The following is a 27984-nucleotide window of genomic DNA, read 5'->3' as shown; positions in this document are numbered from 1 at the left end:
CATAACGAAACATAACAAATCCTACAGCTGATTTAGCTTGGATGCTATTTTCCTTTGTTAACATAAAAAAAGAGTTTATTCACCCAGACCTTCCTTTAAGACTCTAAAACCCTCTAAGTTATTGCCAAGTTCCCAAGGAAACAGGATAAAACCATTTTTACGAAATGGGTCCATTAAGAAAGTTTATTTTAAGCCAGGTGTCCTGAAGCTGGAGTGGATTTTTCCTTTTCCCCTTTTAAATAAACCATAAAATATAGTTGGTGATATGGTTTGGCTGTGTCCCCACCCAAATGTCATCTTGAATTGTAGCTCCCATAATTCCCACTTGTTGTGGGAGGGACCCAGTGGTTATCTTTTCAATCCACTCTTTAAGTACTCATTCCTATTAGTGTACGTTACTACAGACTCAAGAACAATGTTGTTGATTTTTTAATTAGAAAGCTATAAAGGTGTAAAAGGGTTCTGAAACTGAAGTGTTAAGGAACTCTGTTATAAAGCCCACAGTTAGCAGCAAGATATGGTTATGTGATTCCCACCTACCTCACCCCGAAAAACCTTTCTTTGTATAGATAGGTATAGAGTATTATTTATTTAATTTAAAATAATTATTTAAAATTGAGCTCCAGAGATCAAACTGATAGAGTGTGGCTCAAGTGTGGCCTTACTATATAAATCACACTGTTGATATAAGCTAGCTAGGTATACAAAGACACTCTTATCAGGCAGGACATTCCAATAGGTTAGCAGTCATCTTCCCAGAGCTGGTCAAGAGCCAACTTCTTTGGAAGCTGCAGGGTTTGAACCTCCCAGACTTCCTGAGTTAACCCTTTATTGCATAACAGTTTTAGACAAGATTGGGCATGTTCAGGGTGGTATGGCCATAGACTATTGCATAAGAGTTTTAGGATAAGAAAGCGTCATACAGGTGATAATCATGGATGTGGGCACAGGTTCAGCTCTAGTTCGAGAGCCTCTGCAGCATTTCTACATTTCCTCAGAAAGGTTGTATTGAAAATGATATACAGTCTAAACAATGTTTCTAACTAGAACAGAGGTTCTAGTTAAAATGAGGTAGAAAGCAGCTATAAATGAAGTTGGGAGAAAAAGATAGGAAGGTTGTTCTTTTCCACTCCTCTGTTAATTGCAGGCCCTGTATTGAGGCAGGGTGAGAAGGAATTCCTGGCAACTGTGGGACCTGCAAGGACCAGAAGAGAGGGAAAGGAGGAGAGAAGGTACAACTCAAGTGGTCCTGAGAAGGAAGTTAAGTTCCTATAACCACCTTGCTGGGAAGTATACTCCTGTGTAAAAGGCAGGGCATATATAGTAAGAACTCAATCTACTTAAGATAGTCAAAACATTTAAACTGTGGCATTACTAAATGAATGTGCTCAAGAAAATTAGTACCCTTAGTTACTTTTTTCTAAAATGTACCTTTCAAATGTGCGTTGGCTCATATTCTGAAAACAGATTTGAAATATGCTCCTAAATATTGAGTTCTTGCATATCACTACTGCTGGGAAATTTCCAACTGTATTAGCCATCTTCACGCTGCTGATAAAGACATACCTGATACTGGGTAATTTATAAAGACAAGGTTTAATGGACTCACAGTTCCATGTGGTTGGTTGGGGAGGCCTCACAATCATGGCAGAAGAGCAAGGCAGAGGAAAGAGAGAATGAGAGCAAAGCGAAAGGCGCTTCCCTTATTAAACCATCAGATCTCCCAAGACTTATTCACTACCACGAGAACAGTATGGGGGAAACTGCCCCCACCATTCAGTTATCTCCCACGGGGTCCCTCCCACAACAAGTGGGAATTATGGGAGCCACAATTCAAGATGACATTTGGGTGGGGACACAGCCAACCATATCACCAACTATATTTTCTGATTTATTTCAAAGAGAAAAGTAAAGCAAAAAACTCACTTGTAATTCATGACAAGAATAATGTATCATATTAAGATTGAAGTCAGCTTTGAACCATAACCATCCTGGCTTTGGAAAAAAGCTTAAGATTGAATGTACTAATTTTCCTTTTTCTGCTGCTCTTAGTTTATGTGATAAAAGCTGTCACCAACCTATCAATTCCATACAACAAACCTGTACTCAACATAATGCCTAATCTCAGCAAGCATGCAGATAGTAGGGAACACAGATATATAAACTGGCAAAGTCTGACATCAAAGGAGAATTATACTACCTAAAAAAGTGGTAAGTGTAGCACAGAGGAATTTGTTTAATTCTGTAGCAGGATGAAGTAAGCTTGGTTTCGCATGATAAATCGGATTTTTCCTACTATTGAAAAAAATGGCATTCTAGGTAGAGGAAACTGGAAGGTAGGCAGGGTTCAAAGTACAAAGGACTCCACATGCTATGCTAAGGAGTGAAGTTGTTGATTCAGTCAGGAACATTGATCACCAGAAGGAGAAGAGGGCAGTGCAAAGACTGAAATGGAAGGAATCAAAATGAAAGCTACTGACAGAAACTCCTGGAATTGTTCAGATAAAGCTAGTGCTTGGAAACAGAAGAAGCAGAGATAGGAAAATTTTTCTTTAAGAAAATGAAGACTTGGTGGTTTATTGGCTGTATGGAAATAAAGGAAAGGATAGACCATAGGAATCTTTTGTTTTCTGATTCCTGGACATTCAGCTTTATTTAAGGAAGTCAAAATCCAGTTTATAATATTGATATTGCTCATGAAATTGCAGATTAGTTTCTGAAGAGCCTATTTTCCTTCGGATTGTCCACATGTATTAATGTGGATCAAAGTTAACTTACGACCACAGGAAGCAGGACATACAGGACAAAAATAATGACAAGGACAACTTAAAATGAGTCTGAAATATTAAAAAATCTTTGCAAACGAGGACTTTACAATTCTGCTATGACAGACCTTTGGTGACATTTCTCTCTTCCAGTCTTGGTGAATTCACCTACCATACGTACATTCTGGTGATTACTTACAGAAAAATACATTTGGTCATCATTTTTCTTGCTTTGACACAGGTGAACAGAATGCAAAGTTTACTCTATTCTCATTTTTAGCCAGAGGGCACAAGTCCTAGTACATAAACTCAAATGAAAACATAAGCAAAAAGATTAAAGTAATGTGCACTGAGTCATGAACCCAGAATAGACAGCTCTGAAAGAAAATTAGAGTATGGGTGAGCAAAAACGTTATTTCCTAGAGAGGATACCACCTTAAACACAACTTTGGAACTCTAGATTATAGACAAGTGGAATTTCAGAGTTTGCTTTTTTCAAAAGACAGAAAAATAATCTGCACAAGCCTCTACAGGAGGAGGATGAGGGGGCACACTATATACAGTCCCATCCCGTGGGGCATCTAGAAAGTTCCATCTGCTCCCACTGTTCTGCATCCGTAGCCTTAAGTTCCTTCAAGACTGAGTTCATATTCTACTTCAACAGAGTCCTGAGACCCCCCTTTCCACTCGCTGTTTCCAGTGCCATGAGGAGTGATCTCATGGGGCAGCCCCTGCCTTCGGTCTCTGGGTCTTTCTTGCATTTCAAATTTCTGTCACCTAGAGCGTCCAGCCCTGGATGCCCGGGTTCCTGCGGCCCGAGGGTTGCACATGGGGTCAGGGGGCGTCAGCTGAGACAGCACCCGGCGAGGGCCAGCGTGGCTCAATGCCCATCACAGATGCCCTTCAACCCCAAAACCCCATCATCCGCTTCAGCCCCCCTCTAAAGCGAGAATATGTGTGAGGGAGGCTAGGAGAATTCGGAGTAAAAATAACCCGAATCGGCAGCGCGTCCGCCGCGCTAGCTGCCACAAATGCTGCAGATCCGACGGAGTGGAAGCAGAAAAGGCCCTGGCGTCCCCTCGGGAAAGAACGAGGTCAGGAGTCGGTCTTGCACGCAGCGTAGAGCGACGAGACTACACCTACCTGATCACAGACGTTCCACACCAGCTCAGCAACGGTCGTCCACGCCGCTTGCTGTTTCCCCACAACCAACGTCGAAAACACCCTCGTGCCGGCGCGCAGTGCACCGCGCCTGCGCATAGTCTCCAGCGAAAGAGCAAGGGTCTGCCAGTGCGCATGCTCCGCTCTCGACCTCCTCCCCGCACACTTTGAACGCCGCGCCTGAGGCCGGCTGGCACAGGCGCATGCGTGTCTCTGGTGCCTGCTCTCCCCACCAAAGCAAGAAGCGGCGGGTACTTGAAGCGGAGTGAGCCGGAAGTCGCTTTGCCTGCCCACTTCCACGCTGTACCGGCGGAAATTCAAGCACTGGAAGAGAGGTTCCGGGGCTGGGCTGGCCTGACTGAAGGCGGCGGCGGAATGGAGACGCGGACCGAGGACGGGGGCCTCACCCGCCGCCCCAGGCTGGCCTCTTCTTGGGATGTTGCAGGCGGGGTCCTGACCCACAGCCTCCTCCTCACCCGGGCCGGTCTCGGCCCCGGTGACTTCGACTGGGAGGAGCTGCTGGCACAGCCTGCTCCAGGGTGCGCCGGGCCGACGGGGACGGGGTCGCTACGCTCGGCAACTGCCGCGCTTCTCGGGGAGCTGTGAGGGGAGGCGAGAGGGTCTGAGCCCGGGATCCGGGAGAGCAGTTGGTACCGGGTCTCTAGTTGGGGAGGGGAGCTGCGAGGTCGTCCGGGGTGGGCGGAGGCGGGGTGGGTCCGGCCGGGAAGGGGCCGAGGCTCCTGGGCGTGAGCGGGGGAAGGTGACCCGGACTCGGAATTTCATAAACGTCCCCATCAGGCGTGACAGCTCCTCAGGGCTGCTGTCAAAGTCAGTCCGCCCATCTACCCTCAAACAAGCCACCTCCTGTCCACCAAAACAGGCTGTGTAAAAAGTCCAGCTATAGATGATCGCTGTCGACTTAATTTCTAAAAAGAGACACTTTTGTCTTTCATTGTGCCCTGCACCCAGTAGGTGCCCAGTGATTTATGTAATTATCCGAGAGTCAATTGCAGGGGATTGAGTAGAATGTTGATGATTGAGGAAAAAACAGAGTTTGGGAAAGCCCTGATGTGTGACACCTTCATTTCCGTATGAATTCTGTGTTGAGCGCTTCTTGGATGCTTGGGAAGGTGCTTGGACCTCAAGGGCAAGTGGAAGTGAGTTAGAAGAAAGAAGCCCCGGCCGGGCACGGTGGCTCACACCTGTAATCCCAGCACTTTGGGAGGCCGAGGCGGGCGGATCACAAGGTCAGGAGATCAAGACCATCCTGGCTAACACGGCGAAACCCCGTCTCTACGAAAAATACAAAAAATTAGCCGGGCGCGGTGGCGGGTGCCTGTAGTCCCAGCTACTTGGGAGGCTGAGGCAGGAGAATGGCGTGAACCCGGAAGGCGGAGCTTGCAGTGAGCCGAGATGGCGCCACTGCACTCCAGCCTGGGCGACAGAGCCAGACTCCGTCTCAAAAAAAAAAGAAGAGTCATGTTCAGAGAACTATACTGTGATATTTTCGCCAATTTTCTTCTCAGTCAGGATCTGGTGATTTTGAAGAGAAACCTCAACAACAAAGATGAAAACCCCTGCTTCCTTTACCTGAGGTGTGGCCCTGATGGAGGTGAAGAAATCGCTTCTATTGGCATTTTAAGTTCAGCAAGAAATATGGAAGTGTACTTAGGAGAGGAGTACTGTGGAACCAGTAGGGGCAAGAATGTTTGTACTGTCCTGGATGACAGGTGTGTGACTTGTACACAGGAAAGTGTTCTTCTGAATTAGTGTTTTGATTTTTCTCACTTTTTGCAGTAATTATTGATTCTCTGATATTGATACCATATGTTATGGGAGAGAAGATAAAAATGTGCCAGTAGGCATAGAAGTTTACAACTTTAGAGATCTTAAAAGACAGTGTAGATCAGCCTAGTTATTTTTATAAATGTTGAAATTTAGAACTAACAATCAAGGTGAATTGGTAGGAGGTCATAGCTAGTTAGTGGAAGAGTTTTATTAGAATGAAATTTTGAGAAGTGTGTCTCTTTCCTTAAACTCACAGCAGTCTGTCTTCCGAAAGTTAATTTGGTAGTCAGTCTGGAACTTTGAATACATTTTCTTCTTGGAAGCCTATTAGAAATGGTGGAGGGATCTAAGACTGTGCTACATAAACCTATTTATTAACCTGTAACGCAACTTGTGATTTTTTTTCTTACGAAGATTTTTCCCCAATCTGTCTTTAACCCAAAATATGAACTGTTTTATATCCTGCATGTTGGAAACAATTGCTGTGTTTATTGAGCTTTAAAATACAGTCTGGCTACATGGTTGTACATATGTTATATAATGTAATTTTCTCATTGAGCCTAGTGAGTGGTAGATGTAATCATAGGCAGTGTGCTTCAGTAATGGAGCCCTACTCTTCATGCCTCACCAGGAAAACTGAATCTTAGGATTTCAATATTGTTCTGGAAACATTTATGTTTAAGTGTAACTATTAAAAGTGACAATATATGTAAGTAAAAAAATTAATTCTTTTTTTATTTTTAGTGAACATGAAAAGATCATTTTGTATAAAAAAAATCTAAAATTGGAGTCCTCCACACATGCTTGTAAAATAAAGGTAAGTTGTCAGTTGTAAACTAATTTGACAAGTAAGTTGTTTTTGTACTCTGTGTATGCTTGTTTTCTTTTGGATTAGTAATACAATTAGTCCAACTTGCTTGCTTGCTTTTTTTTTTTCTTTTCAAGACAGTATCTTGCTCTGTTGCCCAGGCTGGAGTGCAGTGGGACAATCATGGCTCACTGCAACGTCATCTCCCAGCTCAAGCTAACTTCCTACCTCAGCCTCCCAAGTAGCTGGGACTACAGGCATACAGCACCATGCCTGGCAAATTTTTTAAATTTTTAGTAGAGATGAGGCTCAGAAATACTTAGTAAACATGTACAAAGAAATTACTTTTCTAAAAAATTATCAGCCCTTTTTAACATTGAATTAAAAAAAAAAATTTTTTTTTTTAATTTTTCACCCGGTGACCAGTGAGCAGACTTTTTCTCTTAAAATTTAACCATGAGCCACATGCAGTGGTACATGTTTATAATCTCAGTTACTCAGGAGGCTGAGGTGGGAGGATTGCTCAAGCCCAGGAGTTCAAGACCAACCTGGGCAACAGAGTGAAACCCCATCTCACTAAAAAAATAATAAAAATAAAATTTGACTATTTATTAACCTTGGATAATGTATTGTTAATATAGTAGTGCTGTGTATTTTGAAGTGTTGGGAAATTGAGCAAAAAACATTTTTAAAAACTATATAAACTGTGATGGCAAAAACCCATAAGCAGTTTTGGCCCCATTTATAAAAGAACAAAATTAGAGAAGTTTCAAGCAAGAGAACCAATAAGTTAAAGGGATTGGACTGTTGTCTTCAGCATGAAAAATATTGTTAAGGTAACTGTTAGTTATGTCTTCAGAGTCTAGGGATAAGGTAATGGGTTGGAAGTCTTAAGCCCTGAATGCTAATTCAGTTCTGTCCTGACTAGTGGATTAGTCTTGGGCAGATTTTGGACCTATCTCATGGGTAAAATTAGAGAACTGAAGAAAATTTTTGGATTCTTTTTATCTCTAAAATTCTGTACTTATTATCATTACTTATAGAAGAATGAAACCTATTTTTACAATAAGAAAAAATAAGTGATTTTTACAGGCAGATAGCAAACTCATAGGACTATTTATCCCAAGATGTTGTTTTGGATAGTATATATTAAATAGCTTCTAAAACCATTTGAATAAAGTAATTTCTTCATTCAACAAAGATTTGAGTGCCTCTTAATGTCAGGTACTATACCAGTCATTTAGGAATTAGCAATAAGAAAATAAACTGAAATGCCTGAACTTATGTTGCTTGTATTCTAGTGGGCAAGACAGACAATAAGGAGACTCAATGAGTAAAATAAATACTATATTTAATGGTGAAAAAGGCTATGGGGTTAAAAAGAGAAAGGGGGATAATAGAGAGGTTGAGAGGTAGGAGGTTAATAAGGTGTTTCCTTAAAATGTTGAAGACAGTCACATCTTTGGTTCAACACTTAAGAGTTCTTGGATCATGAGTCTGTATTGACCTACGTCCTTGTTTGACATATGGACCTGTGTGTCTCTCTGAAGGTGAATGTTTTTTTAACTGTTCAATGGAGGTACATGGGAGTGCAAAGGGTTATTTCAGGGAAACTCTAGGATTGATATGAAAGCTTGTTCTGAGGCAATAGTATATGAAAGTTCAAATAAAAAAATGGTTACTTATACAGGTTTTTGAGCGCTTACTTACTGGTAGCTACTGGAAATTTTAACATATAATCCTCACAACAACTATGTGAAATCATTGCTACTGTCTTCTCTCATTTTTATCCTGACTCAGATTTAGCATTTGCCCAAGGTCACACAGGTTGTAAGTACCAGAGTCATAATTTAAACTTAGGTTTGTCTGATTCTAAAGCCTATTCCCTTTCCATTTTGCTACTCTGTTGTCTGTACCGTACATGAAATGTCTCTTGTTTCAGAAATATGGACAGGATAAAATGTTGGATAAACTACAGGGATAGAAGCCAGAAGAGATAGGTTTCAAGGTGGTTCTTTACTAATTGAGCGTCCTTTAACAAGTTTGAAAATCACCCTTGAAGTCATCATTTCTATGTGTAATCCAGCAAGCTATATTACATCATTTTGATATTCTCTTATAGTTCTGAATTTGAAAGGATTGAATTTTACTTATTTCAGTAAACATTTTGCATGAGCATCTGGACAGCCTTATTTTGTGTTAAGTAGCAAGTTGTGGTATGTTAAGGTCTCAGATTGGTATATAGTAGTTCCCCTTTATCTGCAGTTTTACTTTCCACAGTTTCCATTACCCACAGTCAATTGAGGTCCAAAAATATTAAATGGAAAATTTCAGAAATAAACAACTCATAAGTTTTAAATTGTGCTTCGTTCAGAGTAGTGTGATCGAATCTCCTGCCATCCTGCTCAGTCCTGTCTGGAACATGAATCATCCTTTTGTCTAGTATGTCCCTGCTGTATATGTTACTGCCCATTAGCCACTTACTAGCCAAATGTATCATCAGAAGGTCAATAGTAGCCTAATGCTGTATTACAATGCCTATGTCATTCACCTCGCTTCATCTCATTATATAGGCATTTTATCATGTCACGTCATTACAGGAAGGGTAAGTATTGCACAGTAAGATTTAGAGAGAGGAGACCACATTCACATAACTTTTATTATGTTGTCAAAATTACTCTATTATTAAACTCTTACTATACCTAATTTATATATTAAACTTTATCATAGGTATGTATGTATAGGAAAAAATATAGGGGTTGGTACTATATGCAGTTTCAGGGAGCCACTGGAGGTCTTAGAACACATTCTCCACAGATAAAGAGGAACTACTATAGTTTATTTTTAGTTCTTTAAATAGGTAAGCATTTATTTAATCACCTCATTTGTTGTTTTACGTGAAGTCTTAATTTTTGAAAGGACTCTTTTATTTAAATAGTTCATCTGAGCCTTAAGATAAATTGGAATTTTTCCTGACTATTGCTGTCTAGAGAAAAGTTTAAAATATACTTGAAGCTAATTTTTAGATTCTTGAATACTTCACTCTTGTTTAGGTCATACCAAGAAGTGACATTAAATGATTATTGTTTTTAATATCATTCTTTTCTGGAACTTTTGTTTTATAATAGTTGCTCTCCTTTGGCGAAAGGCAGTGTGTGTTCATCAGTAAAGTTGTGGTACACATGAGATCAGTTTTTGCAAATTCTTCAACAAGCTCTCCTGCTCTAGGATCAAGGATAGACCTTGACAAGGTCCAAACCATAGTGGAGTCCATGGGGTCAAAGTTATCTCCTGGAGCTCAGCAGTTGATGGATATGGTTAGGTTTCAGCAGCGGGTAAGTAGAAATGGATTTCTTTCCAGATAACATTAACGATTTCAAAACCATTGCTTTTAGTAAAGAAATGTAGTGACTTAAAATTTTTCTTTCATACTGATTTAACTGTTATCTTTTAGTTTTATAGAAGTTAACATTTTTTAGATTTGCCCTTCTACAAAGTGTTTTGACTACACATTTTCACACTTTTTATAAATGCATTCATTCATTCAGCAAGATTTTTTTCTTGCAGTAAACAAGGCACTGGTTTGAGCAATTTTGAGTGTGCGACGATGATCAGTTAGTCTGTAGTCTTTAAGAATTTTTACATTCTGGAGCATGTAAGTGGGGAATGATGAAAACACTAAGGAAAGGCTCACTAAAGGAAGTGGTATTTTATCTAGGCCTTTAAAATGTAGGGTGGGATTAGGCAAGTAAATTTGGAAGAAGGCCATTTCAGACAAAAAATAAGGTGAATAAAATCTTCAGTGCTAGAAGAATTTGATAGAGCTGGGAAATGAATAGTAGTTCATTTCTCTGAAGCAAAAAAGTAATAGGCAAAGTTTAAAGTAGATTTCAGCTAGATCATAAACAGCTTGGGATGCTGGTTTAAATTTGTAGATGTTTTTGACTTATGTTTCAAGAAATTTTAAGCCACTGTCAAGTGTAAGGTGAATCTGAGGAAAGTGAGACTACAAGGAGAAGATGAGCTGCACGTTATTCCCCTCATCCAGATGAGAGTGAATGAGGTCTAAGATTGGACGTAGTAACATAATGCTGGATGCTAAATGATGCTAAAATGGTGGAGCCATTGGGACTTGACAGCTAACTTAATATTGGTATTATGATAGAAAAATCAAGTTAAACATGAAATTGAGGCTTTGAAGATGGTGATACTAATAATATAAATGCAGCCCAAAGGAGGAGGATGCTTGGAGGAAAAAGGAATTTAATTTTGGGAACATTGACTTTTAGCTGTGAATAAGACATTCCCTGGAAGGATGTTGCAAACATCTGGAAACAGAGGATTAGGAGAAATGGAATGAACCTTCAGTGGCTGGAAGGGAAGTTTAGGGGTGTACCCACAGTAGCTGACGGAGGGTGGTGAAGGGAGAGGAAAAAGGAACCAGAAACATAGAAGGCAGCAGTGTGATAGAGTAGCAAGAGAAAGGATTTGATGTCAGGTAAAGTGACTTCAAACTCTTGTCCTGCCTCTTCTTAGTTCTGCATCCTATGGCAAGTTGATTAATATTTTTTTCAATATGAATTCCTCATGTACAAAATCTAAATGATAACACTGTAAGGATCACAGAATTGATGTGAAAATTTAAAATAAATAATGCAAGTAAAGAACTCCTTGTAGATGTTGTGTGGTTCACAAATATTAATGTAGTACCAGTATTATAATATGGGCTGAGTTAAGAGAACCAGGAGAGCTGAAGATTATGGAAACCACAGAAAGAAGAATTTCAAAAGAGATGGAAATGTGTACTTTTCTTCCTCCCACACCATGTTCTCACCTGGATACCTCAGGAGATTCCTAACTGGCCCACCTGTCCTGCTGCAATCTATTCTCCACAATGTACCGAGAATGACCTCAAAGGATAATTGGATCTCATCCTTCTCCTGTGCAAAGCCCCCTGACTGCTTGCCTCCCTTTGTACTTGGAATTAATCGTGATTCCTTACCTTGATCTCTAAAATGTAGGCCCTGCTTGCCTTCTCAACCTCATCTCCTGCCATGTTTCCTTGGGCAGCTTGCTCCAGACATTCTGATATGTGTATTCCGTAAATAACTAGATATGTTCCCACCTGCAGACCTTTGCACTCATAACTGTTCTCTGTGGCCAGAACTCCCTCCCTGTGATACTTCTGTATCTGCATTTTTCTTATTCAGATCTCATTTTAATGTTACATCTTTAATGACACCTTTCTTAGCCAACCAGTGTAAAGTAGCATGTACCTCCAAATCCGTATCAGTTTCATCAGTGCCCTTTTGACCACTTTGTTGTTGTTTTTGTATTGGTTGCATGTCTATCTCACTAAAGGACAAGCTTCATGCAAACAAGACTTATCTGTCTTGTTTATGGCTCCAAGTATTATACACAGTCATGCATCAATTCACAGTGGGGATATGTTCTGAGAACAAAGCTGATTAGGGGATTTCATGGTTATGAAACCATCATGGTATGTACTTGCAGAATCCTAGATCGTATAGCCTACTATATACCTAGGTTACGAACCTGTATAGCATGTTACTTTACGGAATACTCTAGGCAGTTATAATGGTAAGGATTTGTGTATCTAAACATAGAAGAGGTACTGTAAAAATATAGCATACAAGATGAAAAATGGCACGCCTGTATAGGGCACTTACCATGAACTGAACTTGAAGGACTAGAAGTTACTCTAGGTAAGTCAGTAACTGAATATGAAGGCCTAGAACATTACTGTACACTACTGTAGACTTTATAAACACTGCACATTTAGGCTATGCTAAATTTTTTTAAACATTTTTTATTTTTCAATAATAAATTAACCTTAGCTTATTGTAACTTTTTTTTTTTTTAATTTTTTGAGACAGAGTCTTCCTCTGTCATCCGGGCTGGAGTGCAGTGGTATGATCTCAGCTCACTGCAACCTCTGCCTCTTGGGTTCAAGCGATTCTCCTACCTCAGGCCCCCGAGTAGCTGGATTACAGGCACATGCCACCACACCAGACTAATTTTTTTATTTTTAGTAGATACGGTGTTTCACCATGTTGGCCAGGCTGGTCTCGAACTCCAGGTTCTCAGGTGATCACCTGCCTTGGCCTCCCAAAGTACTGGGTGGGATTACAGGCGTGAACCACCATGCCCAGCCTATTGTAACTTTTTAACTTTATATACTTAAATTTTAAAAAACTTTTTGACTCTTTTGTAGTAAAGAGCTTAAAACACAAACTCATTGTATAGCTGTACAAATATATTTGGTTTCTTTATATCCTTTTTCTATTAAGCTTTTTTTGTATTTAATTTTTTTTTAAGTTTTAAACTTTTTTGCTTAAAACAAAGACACAAACATACACATTACCCTAGGCCTACAGAGGGTCAGGATCATAAGTATCACTGTCTCCCACCTCCATATCTTGTCCCACTGGAAGGTCTTCAGGGACAGTAATACCCATGGAGCTGTCATCTTTTATAACAATGCCTTCTTCTGGAAGACCTCCTGAAGGACCTGCCTGAGGTGGTTTTACAGTGAACTTTTAAAACGTATAAGCAGAAGGAATATACTTTAAGACTAAAAATATGGTATAGTAAATACATAAACCAGCAACATAGTCATTGATTATTATTACTAAGTAGTATACAGTATACATAATTGTACATGCTATACTTTTATATGACTGGCAGTGCAATCGGTTGGTTTACACCAACATTGCCACAAACATGTGAGTAATGTGTTACTATGATACCACTTGGGGACTGGAATTTTTTAGCTCCATTATAATATTATGGGGCCACTGTCATATGTAGGTCCATTGTGGACCAAAACATTGTAATGTGACACATACATATATCTATATATACATACATATATATATATGTATATATACACGCATATATCTATATACATATATATATACACATATATATACACACACACCTATTGGATTGATCAGCTATTTCTTGGAGATCCTCAGGAAGTAAGTTTGAATAGTGATGAGACATAAACGAAGTTGTGAGGGATTAGGTAGTAACCGGGTATTTGGGATGTGGAGTTACCAAGTGCACACAGGTTTTTTTTTCTTCAAGTTTAGAGATAAAGAGGAAATTAGATACTTGTGTAAAGGAATATTGAAGATAAATAAGGAATTTGAAAAGCTTGTGAGATTTGAGCTTTATTAAGAATTTATTTAGGGCAGTGTATTTTTTCAAGTACACTCCATTGAACACCTGTGTCAGAATCCTTTGGAAGGTCTCCAAAATGCAGATTCCTGGCCCTCACTATCTACTCAATCCCAGAGGATGGGGTCCAGGAATCAGTGTTTTAAACAGTCATGTCTAAGTGAGTTTTATGTACATTATGATTTGATAATAACTCTTTTTTTAAAAATTATTATTATACTTTAAGTTTTAGGGTACATGTGTACAATGTGCAGGTTCGTTACATATGTATACATGTGCCATGCTGGTGCACTGCACCCACTAACTCGTCATCTAGCATTAAGTATATCTCCCAATGCCATCCCTCCCCCCTCCCCCCACCCCACAACGCCCCAGAGTGTGATGTTCCCCTTCCTGTGTCTATGTGTTCTCATTGTTCAATTCCCACCTATGAGTGAGAATATGCGGTGTTTGGTTTTTTGTTCTTGTGATAGTTTACTGAGAATGATGGTTTCCAATTTCATCCATGTCCCTACAAAGGACATGAACTCAACATTTTTTATGGCTGCATAGTATTCCATGGTGTATATGTGCCATATTTTCTTAATCCAGTCTATCATTGTTGGACATTTGGGTTGGTTCCAAGTCTTTGCTATTGTGAATAATGCCGCAATAAACATACGTGTGCATGTGTCTTTATAGCAGCATGATTTATAATCCTTTGGGTATATACCCAGTAATGGGATGGCTGGGTCAAATGGTATTTCTAGTTCTAGATCCCTGAGGAATCGCCACACTGACTTCCACAATGGTTGAACTAGTTTACAGTCCCACCAACAGTGTAAAAGTGTTCCTATTTCTCCACATCCTCTCCAGCACCTGTTGTTTCCTGACTTTTTAATGATTGCCATTCTAACTGGTGTGAAATGGTATCTCATTGTGGTTTTGATTTGCATTTCTCTGATGGCCAGTGATGGTGAGCATTTTTTCATGAGTTTTTTGGCTGCATAAATGTCTTCTTTTGAGAAGTGTCTGTTCATTTCCTTTGCCCACTTTTTGATGGGGTTGTTTGTTTTTTTCTCGTGAATTTGTTTGAGTTCATTTTAGATTCTGGATATTAGCCCTTTGTCAGATGAGTAGGTTGCGAAAATTTTCTCCCATTTTGTAGGTTGCCTATTCACTCTGATGGTAGTTTCTTTTGCTGTGCAGAAGCTGTTTAGTTTAATTAGATCCCATTTGTCAATTTTGGCTTTTGTTGCCATTGCTTTTGGTGTTTTCGACATGAAGTCCTTGCCCATGCCTATGTCCTGAATGGTAATGCCTAGGTTTTCTTCTAGGGTTTTTATGGTTTTAGGTCTAACGTTTAAGTCTTTAATCCATCTTGAATTGATTTTTGTATAAGGTGTAAGGAAGGGATCCAGTTTCAGCTTTCTACATATGGCTAGCCAGTTTTCCCAGCACCATTTATTAAATAGGGAATCCTTTCCCCATTTCTTCTTTTTGTCAGGTTTGTCAAAATCAGATAGTTGTAGATATGCGGCGTTATTTCTGAGGGCTCTGTTCTGTTCCATTGATCTATATCTCTGTTTTGGTACCAGTACCATGCTGTTTTGGTTACTGTAGCCTTGTAGTATAGTTTGAAGTCAGGTAGCGTGATGCCTCCAGCTTTGTTCTTTTGGCTTAGGATTGACTTGGCGATGCGGGCTCTTTTTTGGTTCCATATGAACTTTAAAGTGTTTTTTTCCAATTCTGTGAAGAAAGTCATTGGTAGCTTGATGGGGATGGCATTGAATCTGTAAATTACCTTGGGCAGTATGGCCATTTTCACAATATTCATTCTTCCTACCCATGAGCATGGAATGTTCTTCCATTTGTTTGTATCCTCTTTTATTTCCCTGAGCAGTGGTTTGTAGTTCTCCTTGAAGAGGTCCTTCACATCCCTTGTAAGTTGGATTCCTAGGTATTTTATTCTCTTTGAAGCAATTGTGAATGGGAGTTCACTCATGATTTGGCTCTCTGTTTGTCTGTTGTTGGTGTATAAGAATGCTTGTGATTTTTGTACATTGATTTTGTATCCTGAGACTTTGCTGAAGTTGCTTATCAGCTTAAGGAGATTTTGGGCTGAGACCGTGGGGTTTTCTAGATATACAATCATGTCATCTGCAAACAGGGACAATTTGACTTCATCTTTTCCTAATTGAATACCCTTTATTTCCTTCTCCTGCCTAATTGCCCTGGCCAGAACTTCCAACACTATGTTGAATAGGAGTGGTGAGAGAGGGCATCCCTATCTTGTGCCAGTTTTCAAAGGGAATGCTTCCAGTTTTTGCCCATTCAGGATGATATTGGCTGTGGGTTTGTCATAGATAGCTCTTATTATTTTGAGATATGTCCTATCAATACCTAATTTATTGAGAGTTTTTAGCATGAAGTGTTGTTGAATTTTGTCAAAGGCCTTTTCTGCATCTATTGAGATAATCATGTGGTTTTTGTCTTTGGTTCTGTTTATGTGCTGGATTACATGATAATAACTCTTTTAATGGACGATTTTAAAAAGGAAGCAATTGTTTGTTTTGGTAACGATTAGAGGATATTAATTAGTTTACTGTCTGATATCTCTATTTTAAAATCTTGACTTTAGGAAAAAATGAAACTAGATGTATTTTTATTTTGGCTGTGTCTTTAAATTTTTATGGTTTTATTTAGAAATAATTTTTCTTTGCCATGAATTTTAACCAATACAGAAGTGTTAGGTAAAAATTAAAAATGTTTTCCAGCTGTCATTCTATACCCCAGAGGATACACAGCTAACAGTTTGGCGTGTATCCTTGTAGAGTTTTTTTATGCGTGTAGCAACACATAAGGCTCTCCCCCATGCCACCCCACCCTCAGCCAACACTCATGGGTTACTGCTATGTACACTGTACTATAACTTACTTTCTTCTCACCACTAATGCAGGGACATTTCTGGAACACCCTGGGGAAGAAAGAAGGTGATAAACAGTTCTGTGTCCTTTTAAACATGCTAATGGAAGACTTCCTTCCTAGTAAAAAAAGTCCTTATTTATGGAGTGATTCTTACAGGATGTACCTGGTTCTCTAGGATTGCTTATTGATGACAAACTAGGCATCTATACATTCTAAGGCATAGAGAATGTCATATAAGCTGTGTAACTTTCTGCACATAAAATGGGGATGTTTCATGACCAAATCAACTCCTTCCGTGTAAGTGGTGTGATCACACATGTTGTTTGGGCAGGACTTCTCTTGGGGGAAAGGAAGGACCTCAGATGTTTTGGCTTCTCTCTGGCTTACCTGTGCCTTGGAATTACTTGTTTTCTCGAAAGTTTGATTAAAGTTCAACACGCCAAGTTTTGTGAGTCTGAAATGCAATGCAAACCTTTGTGATTTCTCAATAAGTATTAAGATTATTTTTTATTTCCTTCTATTTGAAGTTCAGGTTGCTGGCTTTGATTTGCTTTTGCTTTAGCAATTTAGAATTCTTGAATAGGAATTCTATATCAAAGGGTGTAGCATATGGTTGTCATTTAATGTTATCTGAATGAAAGGATATGACCCATTTTCTCAAAGAAAACATATTCAGTTATTTAGGAGTTATACTCTTGCTTTTTTCTCCTTCAAAATAAAAATGACTTTATTATTTAATTTCTTTCTGATTATTAAAGGTGATACAAAAAAATTAAAAAGCAAAAAGGTATAGGAAATTCATACTTTCCTAAATCCTACAATATATTTAAAGATAAACTATTATTTTTTCAGAAATCTCTGTTGTATATATACAGAATATATGTAGTTATACATACACACATACACATATCTTTGTAAGTATATGGACACAGTTCTCTCTAAATGCTTTCATACTGCATATGTTGCTCAGGAACATTTTTCACTTGAAAGGATATCAATAAATACAGCTTTCTATGGTTTGTGAATATTATGCAGTTACCTATTCATGGATATTTAAGTTTCTTCAAAATTTTTAATAGCATGTTAGCAGTGGAGGCTCACATAAAGAGAAATAAACGATTAGCTACCAGGCACCTGAGATTTCTTCATTTTCTATAGTGGCATGTAGACATATTTGAATTTCTTGATATTTATTCCAAAGAGAAAAGATCATCTAAAGAGCTCTCATCTCAGAAAATGTGACCTTTTTTAAATTGTGGTAAGAATACTTAACATGAGATCTACCCTCTTAACAAATTTTTAAATGTACAATATGGTGGTGTTAACTATAGACACTGTTGTACAGAAGATCTCTAAAACAGATTCATCTTGTAAAGCTGTAACTTTATACCTAATGAATAGCAATTCATTTCTCCTTCCCCCCATCTCCTAGCAACCACCATTCTACTCTCTGTTTCTGAGTTTAACTATTTTAGATATGTCATGTTAATGGAATCATCCATTATTTATTCTTCTGTGCCTGGCTTATTTCACTTAGCATGTCTTCCAGATTGATCATATTGTCACATGACAAAATATCCTTCTTCTCAAAGGCTGAATGGTATTTCATTGTATGATATTCATTCAATGATATTTCATTTCATTTTCTTTATCAATACATCAGTCAATGGACATTTAGGTTGTTTCTGTATCTTGGCGGTTGTGAGTACTGCTGCAGTGAACATGGGAGTGCAGATAATCTTTTTGAGATCCCAGTTTCAGTTATTTTGGATATATGCCCAGAAGTGGGATTGTTAGATCATATGGTAGTTCTATTTTTAATTTTTTGAGGAGCCTCCATACTGTTTTTCATCACTGCTATACTATTTTACATTCTTAACCAATGACTAATTTTCATAATCAGTGAATTCTTATAAACAGAATATTATATGTCAGAAAGGAAAAATTTACATAGCAAATACCTTTACATTTAGATTTTTCTGTTTAAATGTTCTGCCTACTTAATATTCACCCATACTTTTGACATTGACTGTAGTGTAAATATTATTACTCTTAATGTAGGTTTCCACTGTACATTTTGTTTTGAAATGTCATAGAGAAATAAATGGGCTTTCCTGTTATGACTGAGTAACTTTCTTTGAGCTTATGGGGAGTTGTCCAATGTTAACATTTTATAAATATAATTTTACATAATTCATCTTATTCCAGGAATATTTAAATATTCAGGTTTATTCAAAACTTGCATTTTATAAAACAAGATAAACTTACAGTAGGTTAACATTTCTCTATAAAGAGCACTTTTCCAAAGTGCAGTTTGGTAAAAAGTTAGATGGGGACATGACATTACAAATCTTCCCCCAGCTTCCCTGGCCCTTATTATTCTCCTTTCTCACTTTATTTTTCCCTAAAGTATTTATCACCATCTCCATTTCATGATACATTTTTTTCTTTCTTTTCTTTTCTTTACTTTTTTCTCTTCTTCCTTCTTCACTTCTTTTTCTCTTACTTTCTCTTTTTCTTTTCTTTCCCCTTTTTCCTTCTTTTCTTTTGTAGTTTGTGTCTCCTTGTTCCCCTGTCATATAGGCTCTGTGAGGTCAGGGATTTTAATTTATTTTGTTCGCTGCTGTATTTCCAGTGCTTGAAACAATACTAGCACAGAGTAGATTCCTGGTAAATATTTGTTGAATAAATTAATGTTGTTCTGGCTTAGTCTAGTAATAACTTTTTAGAATATCTAAAAGTATATGAACTGAGTTTCTTCAGCTAATTTACATATTGCTTTTTCAGTCTGTTTCACCAGCTGTTGAACAGCAATAAGTGTGGGATGATATCCCCTGATAAGAATCTATAGTAGACTTTTATGTTTTGAATTTAGAGTGGAGCCATATGCCTTAAGACTTAGGCTAGAGATATTTTCTTTTATCAAATGGAAAAATTAAAGAGCATAAAAGGGAGATATTGTAATCATCCCTTCAAGGTAAGCCAGAATCTTCTCAGGAAATAATACTGCATAACCAGTTGAATTGAGGCTGCACAACAACTCTCATTATCCTGGAAATTCTTAGAGCAAACACAGCCAGAAGTAGCTAATTTCAGTCATTGAAAATATGACAGATGTACCCATAGAGCATCTAACTTTAAATAGCATACCTATCTGTGTAGTTTCCAGGAAAAATTCATTGCAAAAGATATTACTAGGTGAAAGTGAGTAACTTACCATATTTTGACAATTGGGAATGATATAATTGAATTTTAAGAAACTTACCAGTTCTTGTGACTCAGTTGAGAGTAGTACATTTTATTATCATAAAGAGACATTTGTAGTGGAACATTACTGTCAGTGCAGTTTGACTATTCATGCTAGTATTTATTTAATTTCTTTTGGGAAAAACTACAATGAAATGATTGAAAGTCATGACTGTGGAGTTAAGTGGCCTGCGTTCATGTTCCAATTCTGCCACTTACTGGCTGGTTACCTTGGCTAGGTACCTTTAGCCTTGGTCTCCTCAGCTTAATATTGGGATAGTATTAGTGGCCTACTTTATAAGGATGTTTTGAGGATCGGATGAAACAATGCACAGTGCCTGACTCATAATAATTACTCCAAAAGTTAGCTGTCAGTGTTATTAATATTAACATTTACTTGTTTACCTTGTTTAGAATTGTATTCCCATTGGAGAGCAGCTTCAGTTGGTGTTGGGCAATTCTGGATACAAGCATATGATTGGACTACAATCCTCATCTACCTTAGGAAACTTAGACAAGTCATCCTCCACACCTTTTCCTTTTAGAACTGGATTGACATCTGGGAACGTGACTGAAAACTTACAAACTTACATTGATAAAAGTACACAACTGCCTGGTGGAGAGAATTCTACCAAGCTTGATGAGTGTAAAATTATGCCTCAAAACCATTCCTTTCTTGAAAATGATTTTAAAAATGCAATGGCCTCTTTCTTACCAAAGAAAGCAAGTGACAACTCAAATATACCCAACTCCGAGTTGCTGCCTTTTCTCCAGAATTTATGTAGTCAAGTTAATCATCTCCATGTGGGAAATAAGACCGAGTGTCAGGAAAGCATCACCAAGCATGGTGAACGCATTCTTGGTGTTGGGTAAGTATTATTTTAAGACATATGAGTTTCGATTTGGTAGGTGGAAGAATCAGATGAAAGGAAACAGATTTGTCTCAATGAGTACTGCCTAAAATTTGTTTCCAGAGAAAATTTTAGCAACTTTTACATTTTACCATTAATACACTTAAAGGGGATAACTGCAGAGTAGAATGGATTACTTTGAAAGAAGTCCCTATAACTGGAGGTGTTGCACACTTCCCAGGCATTTTGTGGAAGGGTCACAAGTATTAGTTCACAGTTGGAATAGAAAGTGATTTGCATGAATGGAAAGGAGCTGTGGGAATCATAATCTTTATGTTGTTTTTATGTATTTGTACTATTTTGTGCCTGGGTATGTTAAGCATGTCATTGTGACATTTTCCTTGAAGATTATGTTTGGTCTAGGCAAATTCCTGATTATTAAAAAACTATATTAGGATAATAATCACTTGTAGTTTACAGGCTATTATCCCCAGTCTCTTAATCCCTTATTTTGGCAGTACATATTTGATTAAGAGATAGCTAAGTATTATGTTCCTAATTGCTTAAGTAGATATAGTATGTCAAAATGGTGTTCTAGACTAGAATTCAGGACTCTAGGTGTGGTTTTGGCTTAAACATGTTGCCACACTGTTTAGTATTCTTTAGCCTAAGAGATTTTATTTGAAAATGAGGTAGTTGGATTATTTTGTAACTAAACACCACCACCAACCAACAGGATTGAGTTGACATTTATAGAGAACTCTACCAACAATAGCAGAATATACACTTTTTTCAAGCATCTATGGAAGATTTGCAAAGATAGATTATATCTTGAGTCACAAAGCAAATCTGACCAAATTCAAGAGGATTGAAATAATACAATGTGTGTTTTCTGACCATAAATGAATCTAACTAGAAACCAATAAAAGACAACAAAATTTCCAGATTTTTGGGAATTACACAGCATTCTTAAATTTATGGTTCAAGAAAAAGTCTTGACAGAAATTAAACGTATTACACAGAAATGAATGAAAATACAACACATCAAAATTTGTGGGATGCAGTTAAAGAAGTATTGATAAGGATATTTATAGCACTCAATGATTACATTAGAAAAGAGGATTATTCTCAAATCAGTAGCGTAAAACTACAACTCAACCAAAATAAAATAATCTGAATAGTCCTGTAACCATTAAAGAAATTGAATTTACAATTTTAAAACCAAGCAAACTGAACTTAAAGCAAGCAGAAAGAAGGAAATAATAACAGAAATCAGTGTAACTGAAAACAAGCAAACAAAATCAATGAAGCCAAAAGCCAGTTCTTTGAAAATTTCAATAAAATTGATACACTTCTAACAAGACTATCAAAAGATAAAAAGAGAGAAGATGCAATCATCAGTATCTGGAATGTAATGAGATGTCACTGCTGATCCTAAGGCCATTAAAAGATAACAAGGGAGGGAATATTACAAACAAATTTATGCTCATAAATTTGACAACTTAGGAGAAATGGATTAATTTCCCCAAAACCACAAACTACCAACCAAACTCAGCCAACATGAAATAAGTAATAAAATAGTCCTATAACCACTAAAAATATTTGATTAATGATTGGAAAGCTCATGAAAAAGAAATATCCAGGCCCAGATGGCTACACTGAAGGTTTCCACTGAACATTTAAAAAACATCAATTTTACATGCTTTTAAAAACTAGAAGAGGAGGGAAGATGTTCCAACTCATTCTGTGAAGTCAGTATTAGCCTGACACCAAACTAGATTGCCACCCCAAATTAAAATACACAAAAATGCATGTAAATATATGTAAAATATGTAAATCTATAAAAATACTTATAAAATATATGAAAAAATTTATAAACCTAACAAAATATATACAGGATATATGAAATGAAAATTATAAAATACTGACAAAGGAAAAGAAAAGCCCTAAAAACTGGAGAGACATACCATATTCATGGATTTGAAGACACAGCATAGTAAAAACGTCAATTCTCTCCTAGTTGATATATAAATTTAATGCAATTCCTATGAAAAATCGAGCATGATTTTTTATAAATATGAATGAGATGATTCTAAAATTTAGAAATGGAGACTTTTTTAAAATGGAAAAATAAAGGAACTATAAAAAATTTTGAAAAAGTGTAAGAGAAATCACTACTTGATTTCAAGACATAGCCACAGTATTCAAGACTGTGTTATTGTCAGAGGCATAGACTTATAGATGGATAGCACAGAAATAACTCTGCACAAGTACACCAACTGACGTTTGACAATGCAAAAATAATTCAATACAGGTAGAATTGTCTTTTTAACCTGTGCTGGAGCAGTTGGATATCCACAGGCAAAAAGTGAATTGTGACTTAAATCTTATACTTTATGCAAAAATTAACACAAAATTACTTGTAGACTAAAATGTAAAATATAAAACTATAAAGCTTTTCTACAGGAGAAACTCTAGGGACCTAGGACTAGGAAATGAGTTCTCAGATATGACATCAAAAGCATGATCCATAAAGTAAAAAACTGATATATTGGGCCCCATCAAAATGTAAAACTTTTGTTTATGAAAGACCCTGTTAGGGGAATTAAAATACAGACTGGGAGAAATTCTTTGCAAATTAGAAATCCAGCAAATGACCTGTATCTGAAGTACATAAAGAACTCTCAAAACTCTATGTTAAAAGAAAATAAAAATAAAACCTACCAATCCAATTTAAACCATGGGCAAAAGAATAGTCATTTCAACAGACAGGATATACAAATAGCAAATAAGCACAAGGAAAGTTGATCAACATTGACTTAATGACTATTAGGGAAATGCATATTAAAACCACAGTATATCACTACATATTTGGATGGCTAAAATTTAAAAATGGTAACAATACCAAATGCTGACAAAGATGTTTGGGAACTGGATCTCTCTTACATTGTTGGTAGGAATATAAAATGGTACAGTCACTCTAAAAAATATTTTGGCAATATCTTAAAAACTAAACATACAGTTACCGTACAACCCAGCAATTATACTCCTGGACATCCCAGAGAAATGAAAGCTCAGGTCCACACAGAAACTTGTACACAGTTATTAATAGAAGCTTTCTTTGTAATATCCCAAAAGTCCCAACTAAAATGTCTTAGCAATAGGTGAATGGTTAAACTGTGGTACCTCCTTATCATGCAATGCTGATGAGCAGTAAAAAACAACTTGGACATCTCTCAAAGGCATTTTGCTGAGTGACAAAAGAGAATCTCAAAAGGTCACATACTGTATGATCTCATTTTATAATATTTTCAAAATAATAAAACTGTAGAGATGAACAACATATTGATGGTTACCAGGTATTAGGGAAAGAAGACTTTAGGGGAGTAGGTATGACAATAGAGGGGTAGCAGGAAGGAGATCATTGTAGTTAAAGAATATTTCTGCCTTTTGATTATGGTGGTGTTTAAATAAATATGTGTACATGGGATAAAATGGCATAGAACTATACACACACATGATATTAATATCAATTTCCTGGTTTTGATATTGGATTACAGGTAGATAAGATGTGACCATTGGGAGGATTGGATAAAGGGTACTGAGAAACTAATATCTTTGCAACTTCCTGTGAATCCATAATTATTTCAAAATAAGGAGTTTCTTAAAAACTCTCTTTGGTGTATTCTAGAGTAGTGGCTCTCAGACTTTTGGTCTTTACAATCTTAAAAATAATTGAGGACTCCAATAAACTTATGTAGGCTACATAAAAATATTTGTTTAAAAATAACAATAAACCCACTGTATATTAACATAAATAACAGTCTTTATGAAAAAAAGCCAGATTTTCTTTTAAAATTTTATTGAGAATAGTATTATTTTAAATGTACATGAATCTATACATAATAGCTTTTGGCTGCATTATCATGTATATTGAATTATGGCATGTATAGTGAAATATAGCTAGTAAAAGCACAGTAGGAATACTGAGAACAGAGTGGATTAATCTCTGAAAAAGCATATAGTTATACACTAAATCTCTACTACTTTGAAATTTTAGGAAAGAAGAATACACAACTACAGATTCTGTTAGTCAGCAGGGCAATAACAGATTTTGTAGCCTCTGGAAAATTCATGAGTATGAGGATGAAAAAGTCAAATAACATCTTAGTATAAACATACTTCTGACTTCAGTGAATTCCCAAAAGAATCGTGGAGACCCCAAGGTTCTGTGGACCACATTCTGAGAGTTACTGTTCTTGTTTTGAGACGGAGTCTTGTTTTATCACCCAGGCTGGAGTGCAGTTGCGCAATCTCAGCTCACTGCAGCCTCTGTCTCCCGGGTTCAAGCAGTCCTCCCAGGTAGCTGGGACTACAGGCGCCCACCACCATACCCAGCTAATTTTTGTACTTTTAGTAAGAGACAAGAGTTTCACCATGTTGGCCAGGCTGGTCTCGAACTCCTGACCTCAAGTGATCCACTCACCTCAGCCTCCCAAAGTGCTGGGATTACAGGCGTAAGCCACTGTGCCTGCCCTGAGACTTACTGTTCTAATGTTTATTGTGAACATTAGAAATTGGTGTGCTTTTTATTTATTTTGATAGTTTGCCCATTCTAGTTAAATTCTGAAGTGTTTTTATATCAGGTTAAAAAAAAGAACCTTCCAGTAGTTTAGTAAGGTTGTTTGTATGAAGGAAGAAAAACTTTATAGAGTTGATTGGGGAAGTATTTGAAAATATACATGTTGACTTTAGAAGAAAATTGGGCCGGATCAGTTTTGATTTGGACCTCAAAATCAAAAAGACCCTTTCTAAAGACTTGCTCTTTGAGGGTTCCTTTTCACTTTTACATTTCTGTTCAATTGTATACTAAAAAAGAATTAATAATGTGTTCGGCATTTAGGGCTGTGGTTGCCTATTGTGGATGTGTATTAGAACCTAGAAATGCATTGTAAGAAGACAGAGCACAGTTGTGGAGACAAATCTCAGCAATATATGTTGGCTGCTTGTTTTATAAGCTTGGTTGTTATTGTTATTAGGGAAAATTTACACATTTTTAAAAATGTATTTTTAGAATGGAAGAGCAACCTATTTGCTCCTACTTGGAAAAGATTCTTTCTAAAAATATGGAACTGATGGAAAAGAAACTTATGGATTACATTGATCAGCGAATACATGAACTCCAGGAGCACATTGATGATAAGATTGCTTTGTTAATGGATTTGCTGCAAAATCCTAACTCCCCGCCCACTGGGATACCTCTAAGACATTATGACTCTGGAGAAAGACTTTCAAATGGAGAAAGATAAGCTCTCAACATAAACAGTGTACTGCAGATATTTATTACATATTTATTACAAAGCCAAAACCCAAAAATATTTATAAAAAGCAAGTATTTAATGTCCTTTGAGGGATCGTTGTCTTACACAAAGTGACCTCAGTTTTCGTTTTTACTACACTTGTTATTTTAAATCCAGTACTGTACACTGAGTTAATATGATACAGTCAAATTATTTTTGCTCACGATATTTTTCAGTCTTACAGAAATGTATGTATACTTGTGTGAAGAGTTTAAAATGCTTGAGGACTTCTAATACAGTTCATTAGTTTGTATTGTATATGTGTTTAAGTATAATTTTTATTTATACAAAGATCTTATAGTCTCAGAAGTATGAAAAATAATGCTTAGAGTATTTGATTTTTTTTTCTTTTTCTAATTATCTTGGAAAATTGGATACTTAAGACTTGGAGCCTTTAATTCAGATTAACAATTTACATTGTGTATTGCTTGTGTGAGATAATGAATAAGATGTGATATTTGGCATGTGTAAACTTAGTTCACTCTGGGGCTGTTAATATTATTTGTTTTATTACAGAGTAGCTGTAGGTAGGAAAGTAAACATCAGAACTAGCCTAGTCCTTGTTACGATTAGTACTTTGGATTTGATTTTTCCTGTAAAACAGATGCAGTCGTCTTGTTTGACCTCAGTAACCCCAGACAGTATAAGAAAACCTCTCCTTTTGAGCTGATACAGGTTTTCTCCCCAGAATCCTTTTCTGGCATGTTTATTGTATGAAATAATGAGGCTCTCCATGGAAGGATGAACACATATGAGTCAAGGGATTGCAATTCTCTCTGATAGACTTAGTTTTCAGATCTTATAACTATTGTATATGCATTGAAGGGTGATATATTTGCATATAAAAATAAATGCACCTGCTCTGGGAACTACTTGTCTTTAGTTAGTAGAACTGTTTTATTTCAACTAATCTTTACTTCAAATGTCTTACTTTTTAGAAAAAGGGTATCTCATACTCATGTAATATTTTGGCAAATTTCTTCTTTAAAAATGTTACCTGATGTAATTCCTGCGTGACATAGCTGAATTTTTACCCTGCCCTAACTCTGCTTATCTTTAAGAAACAGGATGCCTGTGATGAAAAGTTCCTTTTGTAACCAGTCCAGAGGAGACTGGTTACAACCACAATAGCTGACCAAACGACTTTAAAAAGACCTCAGCCTTTTTATAATCTTATTTCTGTGCTAAATGACGCTCCCGCCAGCTCCATGACAGTTGACAGTCGCCATGACAGTGACCAGAAGAAGCCATGGAAGGACAAAAAGGAAGGCAGCACTCTGGTTTTAGGAAGTTCACTGCCCATTTCTGAAAAATCCATGAATGTTCCTCCCTTTGCTTTAATGTGAAACACCTTTATTGGAAAAATTATATTTTAACCCCCTCACTCCTCATTAGTTGAAAAGTTGATTTGTGAGCCATACTCCTGCTTCTCAATTCAGTGGCAATTGAATAAAACCTGCACTGTTTGTCACTCTTTTTTGGTTTCACGTATTGGCTTTGTGACACCCATCAGGGAAAGACCCCATCTTTTGGAGGACCAGCTTTTTTGGTAACAAAAGGAGGGCTAATTTATATGTTGTTTGTTCATTTTTATCGTACTACAAAGGTGACACAGTATATGGAACAAACTGTGACCGTAGTAATGTCAGGATTTGCATATCCCTTTTGATAGTCCTTGAAGGGCCATTATTTATGGGACATTCATAACATATATTAGATAGTATCTTTGTTCTCATTGAGAAGTCTGTCTCAAGTTTGAATCTGTTAGTTAATAGTCCTGCATTAGTTAATAGTCCTGCATCTTCTGGTAGTTGTGGTCTGTTCATTGATTCACAAAGTGCCTCACTATGATGTAGTAGCAATTACTGTATTCCAAGCAAGGATGATGAATGAAG

The 27984-nt window shown here is 37.1% G+C and overlaps 1 protein-coding gene across 1 annotated transcript; it reads left to right on the top strand.

Moving 5' to 3' along the window:
* Positions 1–436: 436 nt before the first annotated feature.
* C8H10orf88 (chromosome 8 C10orf88 homolog) lies at positions 437–27565 on the top strand. Its single transcript, XM_003846200.7, has 6 exons — positions 437–4465; positions 5453–5656; positions 6459–6531; positions 9651–9857; positions 20293–20747; positions 25804–27565. Exons 1-6 carry the CDS (start codon positions 4302–4304, stop codon positions 26036–26038), a joined length of 1338 nt encoding a protein of 445 aa, XP_003846248.4. The 5' UTR covers positions 437–4301; the 3' UTR covers positions 26039–27565.
* The last annotated feature ends 419 nt before the right edge of the window (positions 27566–27984 follow it).

Source organism: Pan paniscus, chromosome 8, assembly GCF_029289425.2.
Source record: "Pan paniscus chromosome 8, NHGRI_mPanPan1-v2.0_pri, whole genome shotgun sequence".
Lineage (NCBI taxonomy): Eukaryota > Metazoa > Chordata > Mammalia > Primates > Hominidae > Pan > Pan paniscus.
The sequence above is the reverse complement of the archived record's forward strand: the minus strand, read 5'-3'. Positions and strand labels throughout refer to the sequence as shown.